Source organism: Phascolarctos cinereus, unplaced genomic scaffold, assembly GCF_003287225.1.
Source record: "Phascolarctos cinereus isolate Bilbo 61053 unplaced genomic scaffold, phaCin_HiC Scaffold_726;HRSCAF=1367, whole genome shotgun sequence".
NCBI lineage: Eukaryota > Metazoa > Chordata > Mammalia > Diprotodontia > Phascolarctidae > Phascolarctos > Phascolarctos cinereus.
In genome coordinates this window covers 32,475,501-32,493,889 of record NW_027556098.1, presented here as the reverse complement: position 1 = coordinate 32,493,889, position 18,389 = coordinate 32,475,501, and the positions used below count along the sequence as shown (strand labels likewise).

General features: G+C 36.9%; 1 protein-coding gene across 1 annotated transcript in view; it reads right to left on the bottom strand.

Annotated features, from left to right (window-relative positions):
* ATP10A (ATPase phospholipid transporting 10A (putative)) overlaps window positions 1-18,389 on the bottom strand; it is a 295,670-nt gene that overhangs the window by 61,947 nt on the left and 215,334 nt on the right. Inside the window, exons 3-5 of the mRNA XM_020992777.2 lie at window positions 17,731-17,816; window positions 667-773; window positions 346-477 (exon numbers count right to left, since the gene is read on the bottom strand). Of these exons, the coding sequence (XP_020848436.1) occupies window positions 346-477; window positions 667-773; window positions 17,731-17,816 (325 nt within the window). The remainder of the gene's footprint in view (window positions 1-345; window positions 478-666; window positions 774-17,730; window positions 17,817-18,389) is intronic.

The window sequence follows — 18,389 nt, the reverse complement described above, 5'->3', positions numbered from 1 at the left end:
ATTCTTAATCATGCCATCATCTGCCCTGAATACACATTAAAAGAAAACAGACATGAATTTCCTGATTGACAGAATTCCCATTATCAACACCCTAATCCACACCCTAAATAATTCTACCATTAAGGCCAAAATTGTTTGATTGTTAAACATGAGAGGCAAAAGTTAAAAAAAGAAGAATACCACTTAGAAATTAGATTTAGATGAATAACAGAATATTCTAATTTTTTATAAAGGGGTCATATTGGTATCTTTGGTCAATTTCAAAGACTTCATTAAGATTTTACTTTTGGACACTGAGTTTTCAAAAAATTTCGGCTTCGATTTGTTGCTAGAAAGATGACTTACCAACAGCTGAAAACAGACACATGACTATGAGTATAAGGACACACCAAAGGACATCCATATTCATTTGTCTTTCAAGCTTACTTCGCTTGTAACGTGGCCCACTGTTGTTTAGCAAAGCTTTAGTCTCATGTCCTGTAATTAAAGAGCAAGATTTTGGTAAGGGCTGATAACAACTTGGCACCTTTTGTAATCGTCAAAATTAATACTGATAAATTAACATTAATTATATTAAACATTATTAATATTAATATCAAATAAATTGATAATAAATTAATTTAGATGAATTAGTTTTGATACAGCACAAAAAGAGCCAACTCCTACCTGCATAGATGACTATCCCTGTTACCTCTTCTGTATTTCTAATGGTACATCCACGCAGCAATAGATTTTCTTTATAAAGTGCAGCTTTCTTCCCATTTTCGTGTATACTGTCAAAGAATAGTTTGGAGCATGTCAGCTCAAGTAAAAACCACATCCTTCATCTCAGACAATAATGTGCTGAGACAATCCACTAGCCCAGCGAGGGTATAATATAGTCAAAGTTGAGGGAGTTGGCATATTAAAAGCGTGATATACTGCTTAAACAAAGCTAGAAAGAGCAGGTCCAGTGCTATAATATTTTAAATACTCTCCCTATTATTGAAATGTGCTCCTCTCCTTCCTGCTGAACTCCTACCCACTTTTAAAGCCCAACTCAAATATCACCTTCTCCAAGAATCCTTCCCTGATACCTATTCTCTTTCCCATGGGGCACAGGGAGTAGGGGTGTTAGAAATTATCGTTTTCCCTTGAACCCAACAGTGAATTCTGTTTAGCAACTATAGCTATGTATTATGTAATACAATGCATTAGAGTTATCTTGTGTGTCATTCCTCTACCAGGCTGTCGATTCCATAAGGCAGGGCCATGTCTTAACTAAAGTTTGTATATTTCCCAGAGTCTGACATGTTATGAGCATAGCGGGTGCTTAATAAGCTGTGGCTGAATTGAATTGTTAGATGTTAACATTTTTCTTTTCTATAAGGCAGAAGGTAGAAGAGCCATCATTGATACCAGCTTATTGAACTACGTTCACTGACTGATACCAATCTGGTAGATAAAAATGTCCGACTCAATCAAAAAGTGTTCTCACCTAGTCAAGGTGACAGAGTCAGATGGGGTGGCTTCAATTCTATCCTTCTACTAACACCAAAGGTCATTTTGCCCTCCTGACACAAAGTAAAATAAGCCCCTTACTTTCTGGGGTATTCCAGTCATCCCAAACAAGCAGCTTTTTGCAAGGTTCATTTCTATGGTTGCAATGGAACCAGTCTGAGACATGGGCATATCCAAAGGAAGTGAGCCCCATCAAGTTTCTTCAGGGTTGTCACCATGAATGAGAAAGATCTGTATGAGATCATGGCCTCTTCAGTGCAAGGTCCCAAGATAGCTTTCAAGAAAGGGCTCTCTAGCTACACTAAAACATAGGTGCTTCAGGAAGCAGTGGAAATAGGGCTAGACCAGCTCTCCTAGGATCAACAGGCCTGAGTTTGAGTTCAGGTTTGGATACTTGTTAATTACGTGATCATGCATAAACCACAAAATTTCTCTGGATTGTAGTTTCCTCATTTGTGAAATATAATAACACATGCCCTACCTAACCCAAAAAATTGTGGGGCAAGTACATGATAAACCTTAAAGCATCCTATAAATGGGAGTTGTTATTACTACATATAAAAGAAGTGACACAGACCTAGTCCCAGAAATGAAATTGAGAATGGGGAAATGGTCATCAAGACACAGAATGCGAGAGCTCAAAGGTGACTCTGAGATGGCCTAACCATTTAACTCTCACATTGTACAGACAGGGCCAACTAGGGCCCAGATAAGGCAAATGACTAGGAAAAATAATTGATGAGACATGCTATTGTCTTTTACATCTTAAGCAGGGTTTTAGCTTAAATTTTTCTTACTTTTTCCCTATTTTAAACTTGAAAATTGGTAAATTTTCTTGATTTCTTTACCATGTCTATTTTATTTTTATCTAGAGTCAGAATATAGCTCCCAGTAAAGGTCAGTGATTTTGAAAGTAGCCACCCCTGCCTTCACATCTGACCTTCATTTTTCTTTCATCTCCATGTTATACTTAACTCCTACCACCAACCCACAGTGTCATACATTGGCACACACAGTCATCCGCCCACACTAGTACACTCTGCTCCCACACCTCAATTATCCACCTCTTCCCTCATATTCATTGTCTTGATCCAATTGTCTTCGTATCTTTGAAAAACACTGCCTACATCCTTTCTGAAGAGTTTACCACAGGTTCTTGATCTTCTCTAAGACTCACACTTTACTGTACTGTCCACTGACTCTTCTAGCAGAGATAATTTTCTGGGCCTGCTTGCTTGAGAAACAAGGGAAAGGAGGTCACAACTGCAAAAGTGGGGTGGGAGAGGGAAGCCAGACCACTGCCTAAGGAACAGAAATCCTCTACTAATTCTACTTTTTCTCTACCTGCAACAAATCAGTATCGCTAAGTCATCCATCGCCTGGACGCGGAGTAGGAGGAAGGATGATTCAGTCACCCTTAACTACAACTTGTGTTTGCCACTGCAAGGTACTAAAAACACTTTTTGTTGGTGCTGAGGAGTTAAGTCAAGGCTGAAATACTAATTGACCTCCTAGAACACACGAATTTCCAAATAATGGTTCTTTAAAAATTCACATGGATTTTCAAATTGACAAAGTTTCTATTATCAACCTTCCACCCACCAACAGACAATTCCAGGCAACTGTGAGCAATATTTTCATCATTGAACATGAGACTGAAAAGAGAAAATTGTATTGCCAATAAAATAAGCATAATGAAGCCAAACTACATAAAAAGTAGAATATGGAAATCCCAGAGGAAATGATCATAAATATCATTGTTAAGTCTGGAGTCAGACAGTGTCTATTGATATTGCATGTATGGACTAATATATCACTTGTTATTCAGACATGGAAAAATACTGCTTCCTGAAAAAGTGACAAGGGACGCAATCAGGACGAAACATTAACCTCATGCAAGCAGAAAACTTTTTTCTTTTAAGAATAAGAAAGAGGAAAAAGTATAACAAGTACAACTCGTGGAAAGGGGGAAAAAAATCAACATGAAGTACCTTCTAAGTCACATTTCTTCAACTACTTACAAATAAGATACAAATTCCTAGCCAAAAAAAAAAGTGTCATCCAAATAAAGTACAAAGCAGAGTACAACGTGTTACGATAAGGATTATGGATTTTGCTGAGATTCATTCAGGTAATAGGGCAAATGAAGAAAAACCCACACATGTAACTGATAGATCAAGGGAATACCTAAGACACAATGAACCTATTACCATATTTCACCACATAACTGTCACACCCTTTTTTTTCAGTCCAAAAATTGGCTTAAAACCTTTCATCATGTATTTGTTGCATGGTACTCGTTCTGTTCATCATGCCACTTAAAAGGTAAACAGAGCAGCAATGTATTAACCAGTGGCATATGGATATGCCTTATATGGACAGGCTCTCTTGCGCATTGCAAACCATGAGCCTAGAATTCTCAGGGAAGGTGAACAGTCAGTATATTTCTGAAAGTATACTTGTGTGGTTGGTTTAAAGTGCTGCGGTACTAATGGTACTGTCACTCAACCCGATGAAGAGCCTTACACACAAGTAGAGTGGGTAGGCAGGCAGAGCTGCCATGAGAAAGTCACGTGAAATGGTAAGACTTGCATCTTTCCACACTAGATAAACTGTACAGTTCATCTGCCAGTGATACAGTTTAAGTAATAAATGATTTTAAGTAATTTTTATTACTTTTTCATCATACAATTTTTATTTTAAAAAATGCTTCACTTAATGGTCACACCCCACCTTTTTGTCAAAACTTGGCATAAAATGTGACAATTATGTGGTGAATTTTTTTCTTTTTTTTAAACAAGGCATTCTTTCAACATGCTTAAAGGGAAAATCCAAGAAGGGTGGCCCAAGAAAGCATACTACTTGCTTCCCTCTGGATATAAATGGGAGAGCAGGGGTAGTAAGGTTAGCTGAATGCTAGAAGCAATCTGTTATCTTTAATACAAAATGAAAGGTACCAAGGACCTCATCCCATTAATTTTAAGACTATAAGACTCAATTCAAATTAAGCTGGTGTGTTTTAAATTCAGGAATACCCCAAAATAGTGTGTCTAGTAGCAAGATCTATCAGTAGCTTTAAAGGCTTGTATGCTCTGCTCATTGGAAAACTGGCCCAGTTCAGCTAATAAAAGTCATAGCCCATCTGTTCTTTCTCAGAAATTGTTATGTCTTCTTTTCATATTTGCTGCTGATAACCTAACTTGGCATGTTATAGTTCATTTGTTTCAGGTCCAAAATGTGAGGATTTGCAGCAGTAAACATGCACCATTGCTGACGAATGACTGCAGAGTAGAGTTCAACTCTGTTTAAAGATATAGGCTATACTGCTGTCAAATATTCTTGTGGCACTTACTTCCTATAGAGTGTCACCATTTGGTGACCAAAGACCCAGGAACCAAAGCTCTGCTTTAAGGACTGCATGTGGATGGAACAAAGCACATTAAACATGTAAATGAAATTCTCATGGAAGCCATTTGAGAAGTATTAAGCCTTCTTTGCCCTTCATACACTTCATACCATAATAACAACCTCCATATACTTCACAGTGGATAGAGGTAACTGTGGATTTTCAAAGACTTTGAAACCCTGGAATGTTCCAACAACAAAATACATCTACTTTCCAAGGAGCAGCCCAAAGTGCAAAAAGATCCATCATAACAACTAGGTAATCAATTATTTGCCTATGACAACCCATGAAATTAAGAAACATACAAAATGGCCAGCCTGTGCTGGCCCTTTCTGCTTCTGAAATAACTAGCAAAGTCACAGAGAAGTGGACAGTGAGGTTAAGAATCACACAGTTTGGGGATTATCTATAAATGTGAACTTAGCCATTAGTATTCTAAAATGTAAGCTTAACTGTCCAGTGACCATAAATAAGTGCACTTTTAAGTACACTGAGCCAGTAGCCTGATCATCACAAGAAGAACCAAGGACTGGGCATTCTCATGCTTTCCTTAGTGATTATCTATTCTATCAAATGCCAGAAAGTGGAAGCGTCATATTCTTTATGGTTTTCTGACATCAATTTATGTTCTATCCTCTATCTCCTAACTCAACCCTTTTTTTGGTGGAAGTTTCTCTACTAGGCTCATGCCTTTACATTTTTCTGTCTTGCCATTCGCCTCATAAACTGACATATGTCCACAGGCCTTAAGATCTTAGAATTAAGGACTGGGGGCAGGATCCCAGCAGACTCTATTCTGAATGTCTTATTTTACTTCTCTTCTCCTCTGTCTTTTATAACTCGTGAAAAGCTTCTGACACCTGCCCTAATCTGCCATGCTTGTCTTAGTTCTGACCCCAAACAACTCTTCAGTTCTTTTTACAATACCTTAGCTTCTGAGGTATGCCCACCTTGAGAGGATTTTTGAGTGTGGGTAAGTTGAGATCCATAGCTCAAGCTCATTTAAGTGGGGCATAAATACATTTAGTGAGCACTGGGGGAACAGCCAAGATGGTGGAGAAAAGCCAGGAAGCTACCTGAGCTCTCCCCAGTTTAGCTTGGGAACAATGCTAAATCAATCTTCTAGATGTGATTCTGGAGCAACAAAATCTAAAAAAAGATGGAATGAAACAATTTTCTAGCTTAAGATAACTTGGAAGGATTTCAGGAAAGGTCTGTCTCACTTGGGTGAGAGGGGAGTGCAGCCCCGTGTAGACAGTATCCAGGCAAGCCAACAAGAGGCTCTTAGCTGCAGCACACATCAGCAACCAAGGCAATCTCGTTCCTGGCTCAGCGGGCCAGCAATGAGGCCTCCAGCCCCAGTGCGGAAGGCAAACTGTCAACCCCATCTCCAGGACAACAGGTGTGACTAGGCCAGGCCACCCCAGCACAGTGGGCAAGCTCCAGCACCTGAGGTCCAGGCACAGAAAGCGAGTGACCAGGCCTCTAGCCCCTGGCAAAAGAAGCTTGGGACAGTGCCCCCGGGCCCCAGGAGCAGAGTTCAACTTTAAAAGTCACAAAATAGGCTAAAAAGTGTGTGGGGGGGGGAGGGGAGACGGGCGGAGAAAAGAGACCTGACCACGGAAAGCTACTACAGAGATAGGAGAGATCAAAACACAAACTCAAAAGAGGGCAACAATGTCAAAATGCCTACGTGTCAAGCCTCAAAGGGGAAGATGAATTGGTCTAAACCCCCAAAAACCTTCTTAGAATAGCTCAAAAAGGATTTTTAAAATGAAATAAGAGAAGTGTAAGAAAAATAGGGAAAGAAAATGAGAATTATGCAAGAGTCAACAGCTTGGAAAAGGACAAAAACTGACTGAAGAAAACAACTCCTTAAAAAGTAGAATTGGCCAAATGGAAAAGGAGATACAAAGGCCAACTGAAGAAAATAATTCCTTAAAAATTAGAATTTGGCAAGGGGAAGCTAATGACTCTATGAGACATCAAGAATCAGTCAATCAAAACATTGAAAAAGTAGAAGAAAATTTAAAATACCTCACTGGAAGAACAACTGTTATGGAAAATAGATCCTGGAGAGTTTAAAAATTATTGGACTACTTGAAAGCCATGATCATAAAAAGAGCCTGGACAGCATCTTTTAAGGAATTATCAAGGAAAACTGACTGCCCTGATATCCTAGAAACAGAGCATAAAACAATCATTGAAAGAATCCACTGATCATCTTCTGAAAAGGGATCCTAAAATGAAAACTCCAAAGAATATTGTAGCCAATTCCAGAATTATCAGGTAAAGGAGAAAATACCGCAAGTAGCCAGAAAAAAAAAATTCAAATATCAAGGAGCCACACTATGATTCCGCAGGACTTAGCAACTTCTATATTAAAGGACTGGAGGGCTTGGAATATAATATTCCAGAAGACTAAGGAGCCTGGATTACAACCAAGAATCAACTACCCAAAAAAACTGTGCAAAATCTTTCAAGGGAAAAGATGGACACTCAATGAAATGGGAATTTCAAAAAGGCCAGAGCTGAACGGAAAACTCAATCTTCAAATACAAGACATAAGAGAAGCATAAAAAAGTAAACAGGAAAGGAAAAAAACATTACTCAATAATGTTTACATCCCTACAGAGGAAGATGACACTTCTAACTCTTGAGAACTGTATCTCTATTAAGGCAGTATACACTGACAGAGGGTGTGGGTATAAGTTGACTTTAAAGATGATAAAACAAAAATTTGAGGGGTGAAAAAGAGATTGTACTGGGAGAAGAGGAAAGGGGGAGGCAGAACAGGGCAAATTACATCAAAGGAAGAGGCATAAAAGACCTATTATAGTAGAGGGAAAGATTACAGTAGAGGTGGGTGAGCATTGTTTGAACATTAATAGCGTCAGATTTGGCTCAAAGTGGGAATTACATACACACTCAGTTGGGTATAGACATTTATCTTATCCTGTAAAGAAGTAGGAAGGGAAAAAGGAAAGAAAAGAGGGTGGGGCTAGTAGAAGGGAGGGCAGAAATAGAAGGGGAAAGCAGAAAGAAAAGGAGGGCTGATAGAAGGGAGGGCACATTGAGGGAGATGGTGGTCAGAAGCAAAACAATGGTGAGGAGGGACAGGGTGAAAAGTGATAGAAAAGTATAAACAGGGAAAAATAGGATGGAGGGAAATGCATAGTTAGTAATCATAACTGTGAATGTGAATGGAATGGACTCTCCCATAAAACTGAGGTGGATAGAAGGTAGATTAAAAACCAGAATCCTACAATATGTTGTTTACGAGAAATACATTTGAAGCAGAGTAGAGGTAAAAAGCTGGAGCAGAATATATTGTGCTTCAGCTGAAGTGAAAAAAGCAGGGGTTGCAATCCTGTTCTCAGACAAAGCAAAAGCAAAAACAGATTTTATTAAAAGAGATAAGGAAAGAAACTACATCTTATTAAAAGGTACCATAGACAATGAAGTAATATCAATACTAAATATATATGCACCTAATGGTATAGCATCCAAATTATTAGAGGAGAACTTAAGTGAGTTACAGGAAGAAACAGAAAGCAAAAAACTATGCTAGTGAGGGACCTTCCCCTCCTCCTCTCAGAACTATGTAAATCTAACCACAAAATAAACAAGAAAGAAGTTAAAGATGTAAACAGAATATTAGAAAAGTTAGATATAACAGACCACTGGAGAAAACTGAATGGGGTTAGAAAAGAATATGCCTTTTTCTTGGCAGTACATGGCACCTACACAAAAACTGACCAGGTTTTAGGGCATAAAAACCTCACAGTCAAATGCAGAGAGGGAGAAATATTAAATGGATCCTTTTCAGATCGTGATGCAATAAAAATTATATGTAATAAAGACTCATGGAAAGACAGATTAAAGATTAACTTGAAACTAAATAATCTAATCTTAAAGAATGAATGGGTCAAAAAACAAATCATAGAAACAATATTTTCATCAAAGAGAACAACAATAATGAGACAACATACCAAAATTTATGGGATACAGCCAAAGCAGTACTTAGGGGAAATTTTATATCTCTATATGCTTACATCAATAAAATAGACAAAGAGCAGATCAATGAATTGGGTATTCAACTAAAAAATCTAGAAAAAGAACAAATTAAAAATCCTCAATTAAATACCACATTAGAAATTCTGAAAATCAAAGGAGAGATTAAAAAAATTTAAAGTAAGAAAGCTATTGAGCTAAGAGGTGGTTTATGAAAAAAAGAAAAACCCAGTAAAATAGATAAACCATAGGTTAATTTGATTAAAAAAGGAAAGCTAAATTACCAGTATCAAAAATACAAAGAGTGAATTCACGACCAATGAAGAGGAAATTAAAGCAATAATTAGGAGCCATTTTGCCCATATATATGCCAATATATCTGACAATCTAAGTGAAATAATATTTACAAAAATATAAATTGCCCAGATTAACAGAAGAGGAAATGAAATACTTAAACACATTAAAAAAAATTGAACAAGCCATCAATGAACTCCCTAAGACAAAATTTCCAAAGCCAGACGGATTTATGAGCAAATTCTACTAAACATTTAAAAAACAATTAATTCCAATACTATATAAACTATTTGGGAAAATAGGCAAAGGAGGAGTCCTAAACCAAATTCCTTTTATGACACAAATATGCTGTTTATACCTAAACCAGGAAAAATCAAAACAGAGAAAGAAAATTATAGACCAATTTCCCTAATGAATACTGATGCAAAAATTTTAAATAAAATATTAGCAAAGTGATTACAGCAATTTAGGACCGGGATAATACATTACGACCAGGTGGGATTTACACCAGGAATGCAGGGCTGGTTCAATATTAGGGAAACTATCAGCATAAATGATCATATCAATTAAAAAAAACTAAAAGAAATCATATTATTATCTCAATAGATGTAGAAAAAGCTTTTTGACAAAATACATTATCCATTCTTATTAAAATAAGACAAAACCAAAAACTAGAGAGCACAGGAATAAAAGGAGTCTTCCTCAAAATGATAAGTACTATCTATCCAGAAACATCTGCAGGCATTATATATAATGAGGATAAGCTGTAAGTTTCCCAACTAGGATGCCCATTATCACCACTATTATTCAATATTGTACTAGAAATGTTTGCTTCAGCAATAAGAGAAAACAAAGAAACTGAAGAACAAAGAAACAAAACTAACACTCTTTGCAGATGATGTTATACTTAAAGAATCCTAGACAATAAACTAAAAAACTGCTAGAAATGATTAACAACTTTAGCAAAGTGGCAGAATATAAAATAAACCCACATAAATCAGCATTTCTTTATATTACCAATAAAGCCCAGCATCAAGAGATATAAAAACAAATTCCATTTAAAATAACTGCAGACAATATAAAATATTTGGGAGTCTACTTTTCAAGACAAACCCAGGAACTATATGAATATAACTACAACACACGTTTCACAATAATAGTCAGATCTAAACAACTGGAAAAATATCAATTGCTCGTGGGTTGGCTGAGCCAATATAATAAAAATGACAATTCTGCCTAAACTAACCTACTAATTCACTGGCAATGAATCAAACTACCAAAAACTTGTTTTATAGAGTTAGAAAAAATAATAACAAAATTCATCTGGAAGAACAAAAGGTCAAGAATATCAAGGGAATTAATGGAAAAAAATGCAGGGGCGGCTAGGTGGTGCAGTGGATAGAGCATCAGCCCTGAATTCAGGAAGACGTGAGTTCAAATCCGGCATCAGACATAACGCTTACTAGCTGTGTGACCCTGGGCAAATCACTTAACACCAATTGCCTTTAAAAAATAATAATAAAAAAAAGAACTCACTATTTGAAAAAAAACTGGGAAACAGTACAGCAAAAACTAGGCATAGACCAACATTTCACACCATGTGGCAAGATAAGGTCAAAATGGGTACATGATTTAGACATAAAGGGTGAAACCATAAGCAAATTAGGAGAGCAAGAAATGGTTTACCTGTCAGATCTATGGAGAAGATAAGAATGTATGACCAAACAAGAGACGGAGAACATTATTATGAAATGCAAAATGGATCATTTTGATTACATTAAATTAGAAAGGTTTTGCACAAATGAAACCAATGCATCCAAGATTAGAAGGAAAAGAGAAGGCTGGGAAACAATTTTTATAGCCAGTGTTTCTGATAAAGGCCTCATTTCTCAAATATATAGAGAACTGAATCAAATTTGTAAGACTACAAGTCATTCCCCAATTGATAAATGGTTAAAGCATATGAATAGGCAATTTTCAGATGAAATTAAAGCTATCTATAGTTATATACAAATGCTCTAAATCACTACTGATTAGAGAAATGCAAATAAAAATAACTCTGAGGTACCACATTACACCTATCAGATTGGCTAATATGACAGAATAGGAAAATGATAAATGTTGGAGATGTGGGAAACTGGAACACTAATACATGGTTGGTGAAGTTATGAACTGATCTAATCATTCTGGAGAGCAATTTGGAACTGTGCCCAAAAGGTAATCAAACTGTGGATATCCTTTGATCCAGCAATGTCACTACTAGGTCTGTATCCCAAAAAGATCATAAAAAACACAATTTCAAAATACTTTCCACACAAATAAAATCACATGTACAGCTCTTTTTGTGGTGGCCAAGAATTAGGAATTGAGAGGATGCCCATCAATTGGGGAATGGCTGATCAAGTTGTGGTATATGAATATAATAGAATACTATTGTGCTATAAAACTGACAAGCAGGCAGATTTCAGAAAAACCTAGACTTAGAGATGAACTGATGCTGAATGAAGGGAGCAGAACCAAAAAAACATTGTACACAGTAACAGCAACATTGTGCGATGATCAACTATGATAGCGTTAGCTCCTCTCAGCAATACAATGATCTAAGACAATTCCAAAGGACTCACAATGGAAAATGCTATCCACATTCAGCAAAGGAACTATGGAGTCTGAATGCAGATCAAAGTATACTATTATCACTTTTTTGGTGTGTTTTTTTCTTTCTCATGGTTTTTCCTTTTTTCTGATTTTTCTTTAGCAACATGACTAATGTGGAAATACATTTAACATGATTGTACAGGTATAAACTATATCAGATTGCTTGGGTAGGGCAAAAAAAAGGGAGGGGGAAAAATTGGAAGTCAAAATCTTATAAAAATGAATTTTGAAAACTATCTTTACATGTAATTGGAAAAAAATAAAATATTAAGTGGAAAAAACTTAATAAATAAATAGAGAGATAGAAAGAGAGATAGTTCACTAGAAGAACTAAATCATGTCAGGATTGAAGTTCTCACTATACATGAAGAAAAAAGACAAAAGGAAACTGCAGTTAAAAGAAAGGATGTTTCATGGAGAGGTAAATAAAGAGTTGGCAGAGTTACTTTTCTCATGTATCCAAAGGAAACAAGGCACAAAATTTAGGGAACATTTGATCATTTTATGTTGCAGTACTTATGGTAAGCATTTACAAAAAGACCACAATGAAGATAGTTATAGCTTATACGCCAACATCTGTTGCAAAGGATAAAAAAAAATAGAGAAGTATTATGAAGAATTCAAAAAGAGCCTCCAGATTAAACCAATACATACCTTAAATACTTGGTAATTTCAAGGTAATGCTGAACAATAAAATAAAAGCAAAAACATATGTGGACAGTGGAGGGGGGGAAGGGAAGAGATGGGGAGAAAATCTGGAACTCAAAATTTTGTGGAAGTAAATGTTGAAAACTAAAAATAAATAAATAAATTTAAAAAAACAAACCATAGAAAGTATGGTCCATAGCGTCACGTAAAGTCAGATATGACTGAACAACTGAACAGCAACGATATCTAATCTCATGCCTTTTTTTATATTAGAAAACATATCTACAAATTTGTTCATGGTCAAAAAGTTCATGATAAATCCAGAAGTAAAGCAAGGTTCAGTTTATTCCTTATCAAGGGCTTGTTTCATTATGCTCTGCTCTAAAAGAGTACAGGAAGGAGAGAATAAGAGGAAAATATAAGGGAAGACTTATAAGGATAGATTATGTAACTTCAATGTCTGTCTGTGACCCTATGATATTAAGCCTTTGTAGCCTGCAAAGTATTACACATATTTAACTTCATTTGTTCATCTACTGTTATCATAAATACAATACTGGACGTGGAATCAGAAAAAAAAATGTGGACAAACATTATTTAAGCATTAAAAAATGATAGAAGACAAAGGCCTGTAGACCTAAAAGAAGCCTAATGCCCATGATGGTATGAAAACTTTCTTTGAAAAAAAAGTTGGGAAGACAGGGACATAATGAACACCAAATAACACTACACCCACACCCCCACCCCCACACCCCGAAACCAATTGTATTATAGTAGATAGCAAACATGGTTACTGATGTTGATGTCATTTCCAAATCAGCTAGGTAAACAGTCATATCACTGACATATGAGCACAGAGATAAAAATCAATACCAACTGGAAGAATTAAAAAATGAGATGAAAAAAATATGTGGCAACATATTTTGTTGGAGACAACAGATGAGGAAATTGAGGCAAACAGGGTGAAGTGACCTGCCCAGGGTCATACAGCTAAAAAGTGTCTGAGGCCAAATTTGAGCTCAGAAAAATAAGTCTTCCTGACTTCAGTGCCATATTTTGGCACTTTTACCAGCTGCACCACCTGGCTGCCCTAGAAATTCAAGTAGCCAAGCAAAAGAATACCTATAAAGCACATACGGCGGTGGTGGCAGTAGTAAGACAATATATGTGAGGACACTGCTGCCCAATCACCTCTCATTTCACGTTGATCATTGGCTCTCACCACTGTGATAGTTATTAAGAGAGCTGCACAACTATTATTGAATTCCCTAGGCCACACTCCTCCTCACTATCTGCTCCCTCAGCACACAAAGGGTATCACATTGGTCTCACTGTATTTTGTGACACATTATAGAATCACAGGAGTCAAGTGGCACAGTGGGCAGAGGGCTGGGCCTGGAGTCAGGAAGAATTATCTCCCTGAGTTCAAATCTGGCCTCAGAAACTTGCTAGATGGGTGATCCTGGGCAAGTCACTTCACCCTGTTTGCCTCAGTTTACTTACCTGTAAAATGAGCTGGGAGAAGGAAATGGCAAACGACTCCAGTATTTTTGCCAATAAAACCCCAATTGTGGTCACAAAGAGTCAGAGACAACAACAACAACAGAATTAAAGCATTCATGGGATGATTTTTTTTGGGGAAAAAAAAGCATTCAAAGTTAGAGACACTGGATGTATTGTTCCCTTTAAAAAGAAATGTTTTCAATTGGGAAACAACCAGATGCTAAGCAGAATCTGATGGAAGACTGAGTTAACCTATTTACTACCCATGAATTGAACCCAACCACCTTTCATCCAATCCACAGGGCAGGGAAGAGGAGATGTAAAAAACTGACTTGCAGCTTGAAAAATCAATTTATGACATGGAGTCAGTTAATCCCAATTAACTAATGGTAACTTAAAATGTTTTAATGTACAGCTAAGAACTCCATATCTGTACTCTTTATTTCATCTATTTTTTCTGGATGGGTTTTCTATGGTAAAAAATTGAGGGTAAGTGTATATGTATTTGTGTGTACACACTCATGCTCTGCTTGGGGGAGAGGGGGAATGAAAAAGAGTTAACTCATTTTTGCAATTACCAACTTCGAAAATACTATTTCAATATGGCATAACATGTTTTAAATACCTTTAAAATTTTAATAAAATTAAACAGTGTATTTTGAATAATGATACTGATGTCAGTGTAATTATACCTTAATATTGTTGTATTAAAAGCATATTGATTTTTCCAATCACATTTTAATTCATATTCTATACTTTATATTTGCTTTAGCAATAGTTTAGCAACATTTTAGGTGTGCACAGACACAGTCTTAACACAGACACAATCTTATTCGTCTATAAAACTTGTTTTTGTCCTGAAAATTTGTATGTGGTTTTTATGGTGAAGTTTATTGAGATCAATGTAGTGATGTCATTATTAGTGAAAAGTCTCAGCAGTTAAAGCAATGTGAATTATAGGTCCTCACTAAAACAGCAATGCTACAAGAAAACCTAACAAAGACCTGTGGTTAGACTTAGCTGTGTGATGGATTGCCCTGTTGTTGTTGTTTAATCTTTTTCAGTCATGTCCAGTCTTCATGACCCCATTTGTGGTTTTCTTTTGCCATTTCCCTCTTCAGCTCATTTTACAGATAAGGAAACTGAGGCACACAGGGTTAAGTGACTTTCCCAGGGTCACACAGCTGGTAAGTGCCTGAGGCTGGATTTAAACTCAGGAAGATGAGCCTTCCTGATTACAAGCCCAGCACTGTGTCACCGAGATGTCTGGTGGATAGCCTTACCCTTAAAAAAAAATCTTATGTGGATTACAAATAACCCAAGACTGGCTGAGACAGAGTAATAAAAATATAACTGGTTTCTAGATAACCTAATGTTTGTATTAAAAAGATGTTAGGGAAAAAAAGTGTTAGGGGTCTCTATGCTACTCTAAGAAGTGTGGCATCTTTATAGGAAAGGCAGAGCCCTAAAATGGTGACTCAGTTTTCCTATCTGCAAAATGAGGAGTCTAGAAAAGATGTTATTTCTGCTCCTAGCTTGTTCTCTGATTGCGTCTGTGTTTGTATATGGTCTTGAAAGGGTGAGACTAGAAAGTGTGAAGTAGGCAGTACAGTACAGTCATGTCATACTCAAGGAGAAACCAGAGCCCCTAAATTATACACAGAGATCCTTGCAAGTGGCATATGGACTTAGAAGACTACATATTAACATTATCTATGTTCTATTACCTTTTCATTTATTTTGTTAAATAATTACTTTACTATTGGCAATTATTATAATTCCCAGTTCCTCAATTTTAATCTCTTTCAAGGCTGTACTGTGCCATGTTTGAAACCTCTGGTACAGTGCATAAAGTGTCGGGCATGGAGTCAAAAAGGTCTGAGTTCAAATCTTGCCTCAGACCTTTATTAGTTGTGTGAATGTGGGCAATTCCCTTAACCTCTGTCAACCTTATTTTTCTTACTGGTAAAATGGAAATTGATAATAATAGCATCTATATCCCAGGGTTGTTATGAGGATTAAATAAAATAATCTATGCAAAGTGCTTTTCAAACCTTAAAGTACTATATAAGTATAACCTCTTTAGCAGCAAACATTTTTAGAGACAATGTATTCAGATAACATGAGGAGGCTGGAGAAGGAGAGGAAGAAGAAGCAAGGAAAACAGAAAGGATTTTATTCAACATTAGTCTGAGCTCTATGCTATTTGAAAAAGGCTAGCTAGTTGAGGAAGATTTTTTGTTCATTAAAAAAATTTTCCCCCAAATAACAAAAATAAATTTTCTCTCTTCTACCTCTATCAAGTAGGGGGAGAGGGCGTGGAACTCCTTGTAAAAAAATATTCATAGTCAAGCAAAACAAATCCCACATAAGCCATAGCCAAGAAATACATGTCCCATTCTAAACTCAGGAAGATTTCTATTACCAGGAATAACCCAGGGAAGCGGGTGAGCTGAGGTTTGGGTGGCATTAAGGAGGGGAGTTTCACAAACCACCGATTATCTAATTTGAGCCTCACAACACCCTTGTGAGGTATATACCACAGGAATTAATATCCTTATTTTACAAATGAGGAAAGTGAATCTTTGAGAGGTTAAATAACTTGCGTGTGGTCACCTGGCTGGTTAATTATCAGTGACAGGATTTGAACCCACTTCCCTCCTGAGTCTGGATCTATCATTCTAAAATCATTAGGCCATGCTGCCAGTCAAGATAGATAGACCCTTATCACCTGCAAATCTGCCAAAGGTGCCAAGTTCTAGGAATCAACTGGACTGGGGTGGGGAACCTGCAGCCTCGAGGCCACATATGGCCTTCTAAGTCCTTGGGCGTGGCCTTTTGACTGAGTCCAAGTTTTACAGAACAAATCCTCTTATTAAGGGGATTTGTTCTGTGAAGTTTGCATTCAGTCAAAGGGCCATTTGTTCTACAAAATCTGGATTCAGTCAAAAGGCCACACCCAAGGACCTAGGAGGACACAAGTGAATTCTGATTCAGTCAAAGGGCCACACTTGAGGACCTAGAGGGCCACATGTGGCCTGGAAGCCACAGGCTCCCTATCCCTACTGTACTCTTATCACCAGAAAAAACTTGACAAAATTCAGTCCCCTCATTTTACAGATGAGCAAACCCAGAAAATTTAAAGTCATTTAACCCCTATTTGCCTCAGTTCCTCAGCTGTAAAATGGGGACACACTGGAGAAGGATATAGCAAACCACTCCAGTACGTTTGATTACACTTAGGTAAATTTGGACAAAAGTCTCCAATGGCAGATGTTGAAATTGGTATTCATGGCCAAGTGCCCTTTCTCAGGGTGCTAATGTTGAGATTCCCAAGGAATGACATCAGAAGTACCCCTTTCCTTACTTAACTCAAGGTCCCACCACGCCCAGCATAAAAACCCCAACTCTGGTGATTTGAAATCTTCAGAAAAATAGAAAGCAGCTCTTCCTTACTGAAACACTGGTGACTCTTACGTATTTGAAATTTAGCAGTATCTTTTGGATGGCGTCCTTGAGCACTGAATTATGGGTAAGTTAGATACCAGGCAACATTCCCTAAAAGACAGTGATATGACAATGAGCATCCTTGAGACGTATACAGGGAAAAGACAATCCAAATCTGTGAAAAGAATCATTTTAGTGGCCTGGATTCCAAAAAACAAAATAATAATAATAATAATAGACAACAAGTAGATTGAAATACTCACATGTTACCTCGAAACCTACTCAGGTCGTTATTTGGCTTCTCACATTCGATTATACTGGTGAACTTCAAGGGATTAAATTCAGCATCCTGAAATTATAAAAATTTATATATCAGATATAGCTAAGCAAAGACTAATGACAGTCACTTGTTTTGTTATTAAAGAAATATAAATGATAATTCTCCTAATTCAATGTGTTAATAAACATTTGATTAATAAATATTTAATAAACACTTATTAAGAAAAAAATTATTAAGCACCTATTATGTGCTAAGCATTGTGGATACACCCATACATACACACACACATACATACATATATATATATACACACACACACATATATATACACACATACATACACACACACACACACACACATACACATATTAAAAAAAGACAGTCTCTGCTTTCAAGGAACTGATAACCTAATGGGAAAGGCAACATACAAAAGAAAGCTTAAAAGGGGTGGGGAACATGGGGGTATGAAGGGCAGATACCTGGTATGGGGGCAGAGGGGCAGGGCAAGGTGGAGAAGTCCAAAGGAGTGCAGCTGGCTGCAAAATTCTACATTCAAAGACCTTAAAAACAGTGGGTGCTTAATAAATGTTTCTTGATTTAAGTTACTATTCACTGTCCTACAGCTGTGTCCAACTCTTTGTG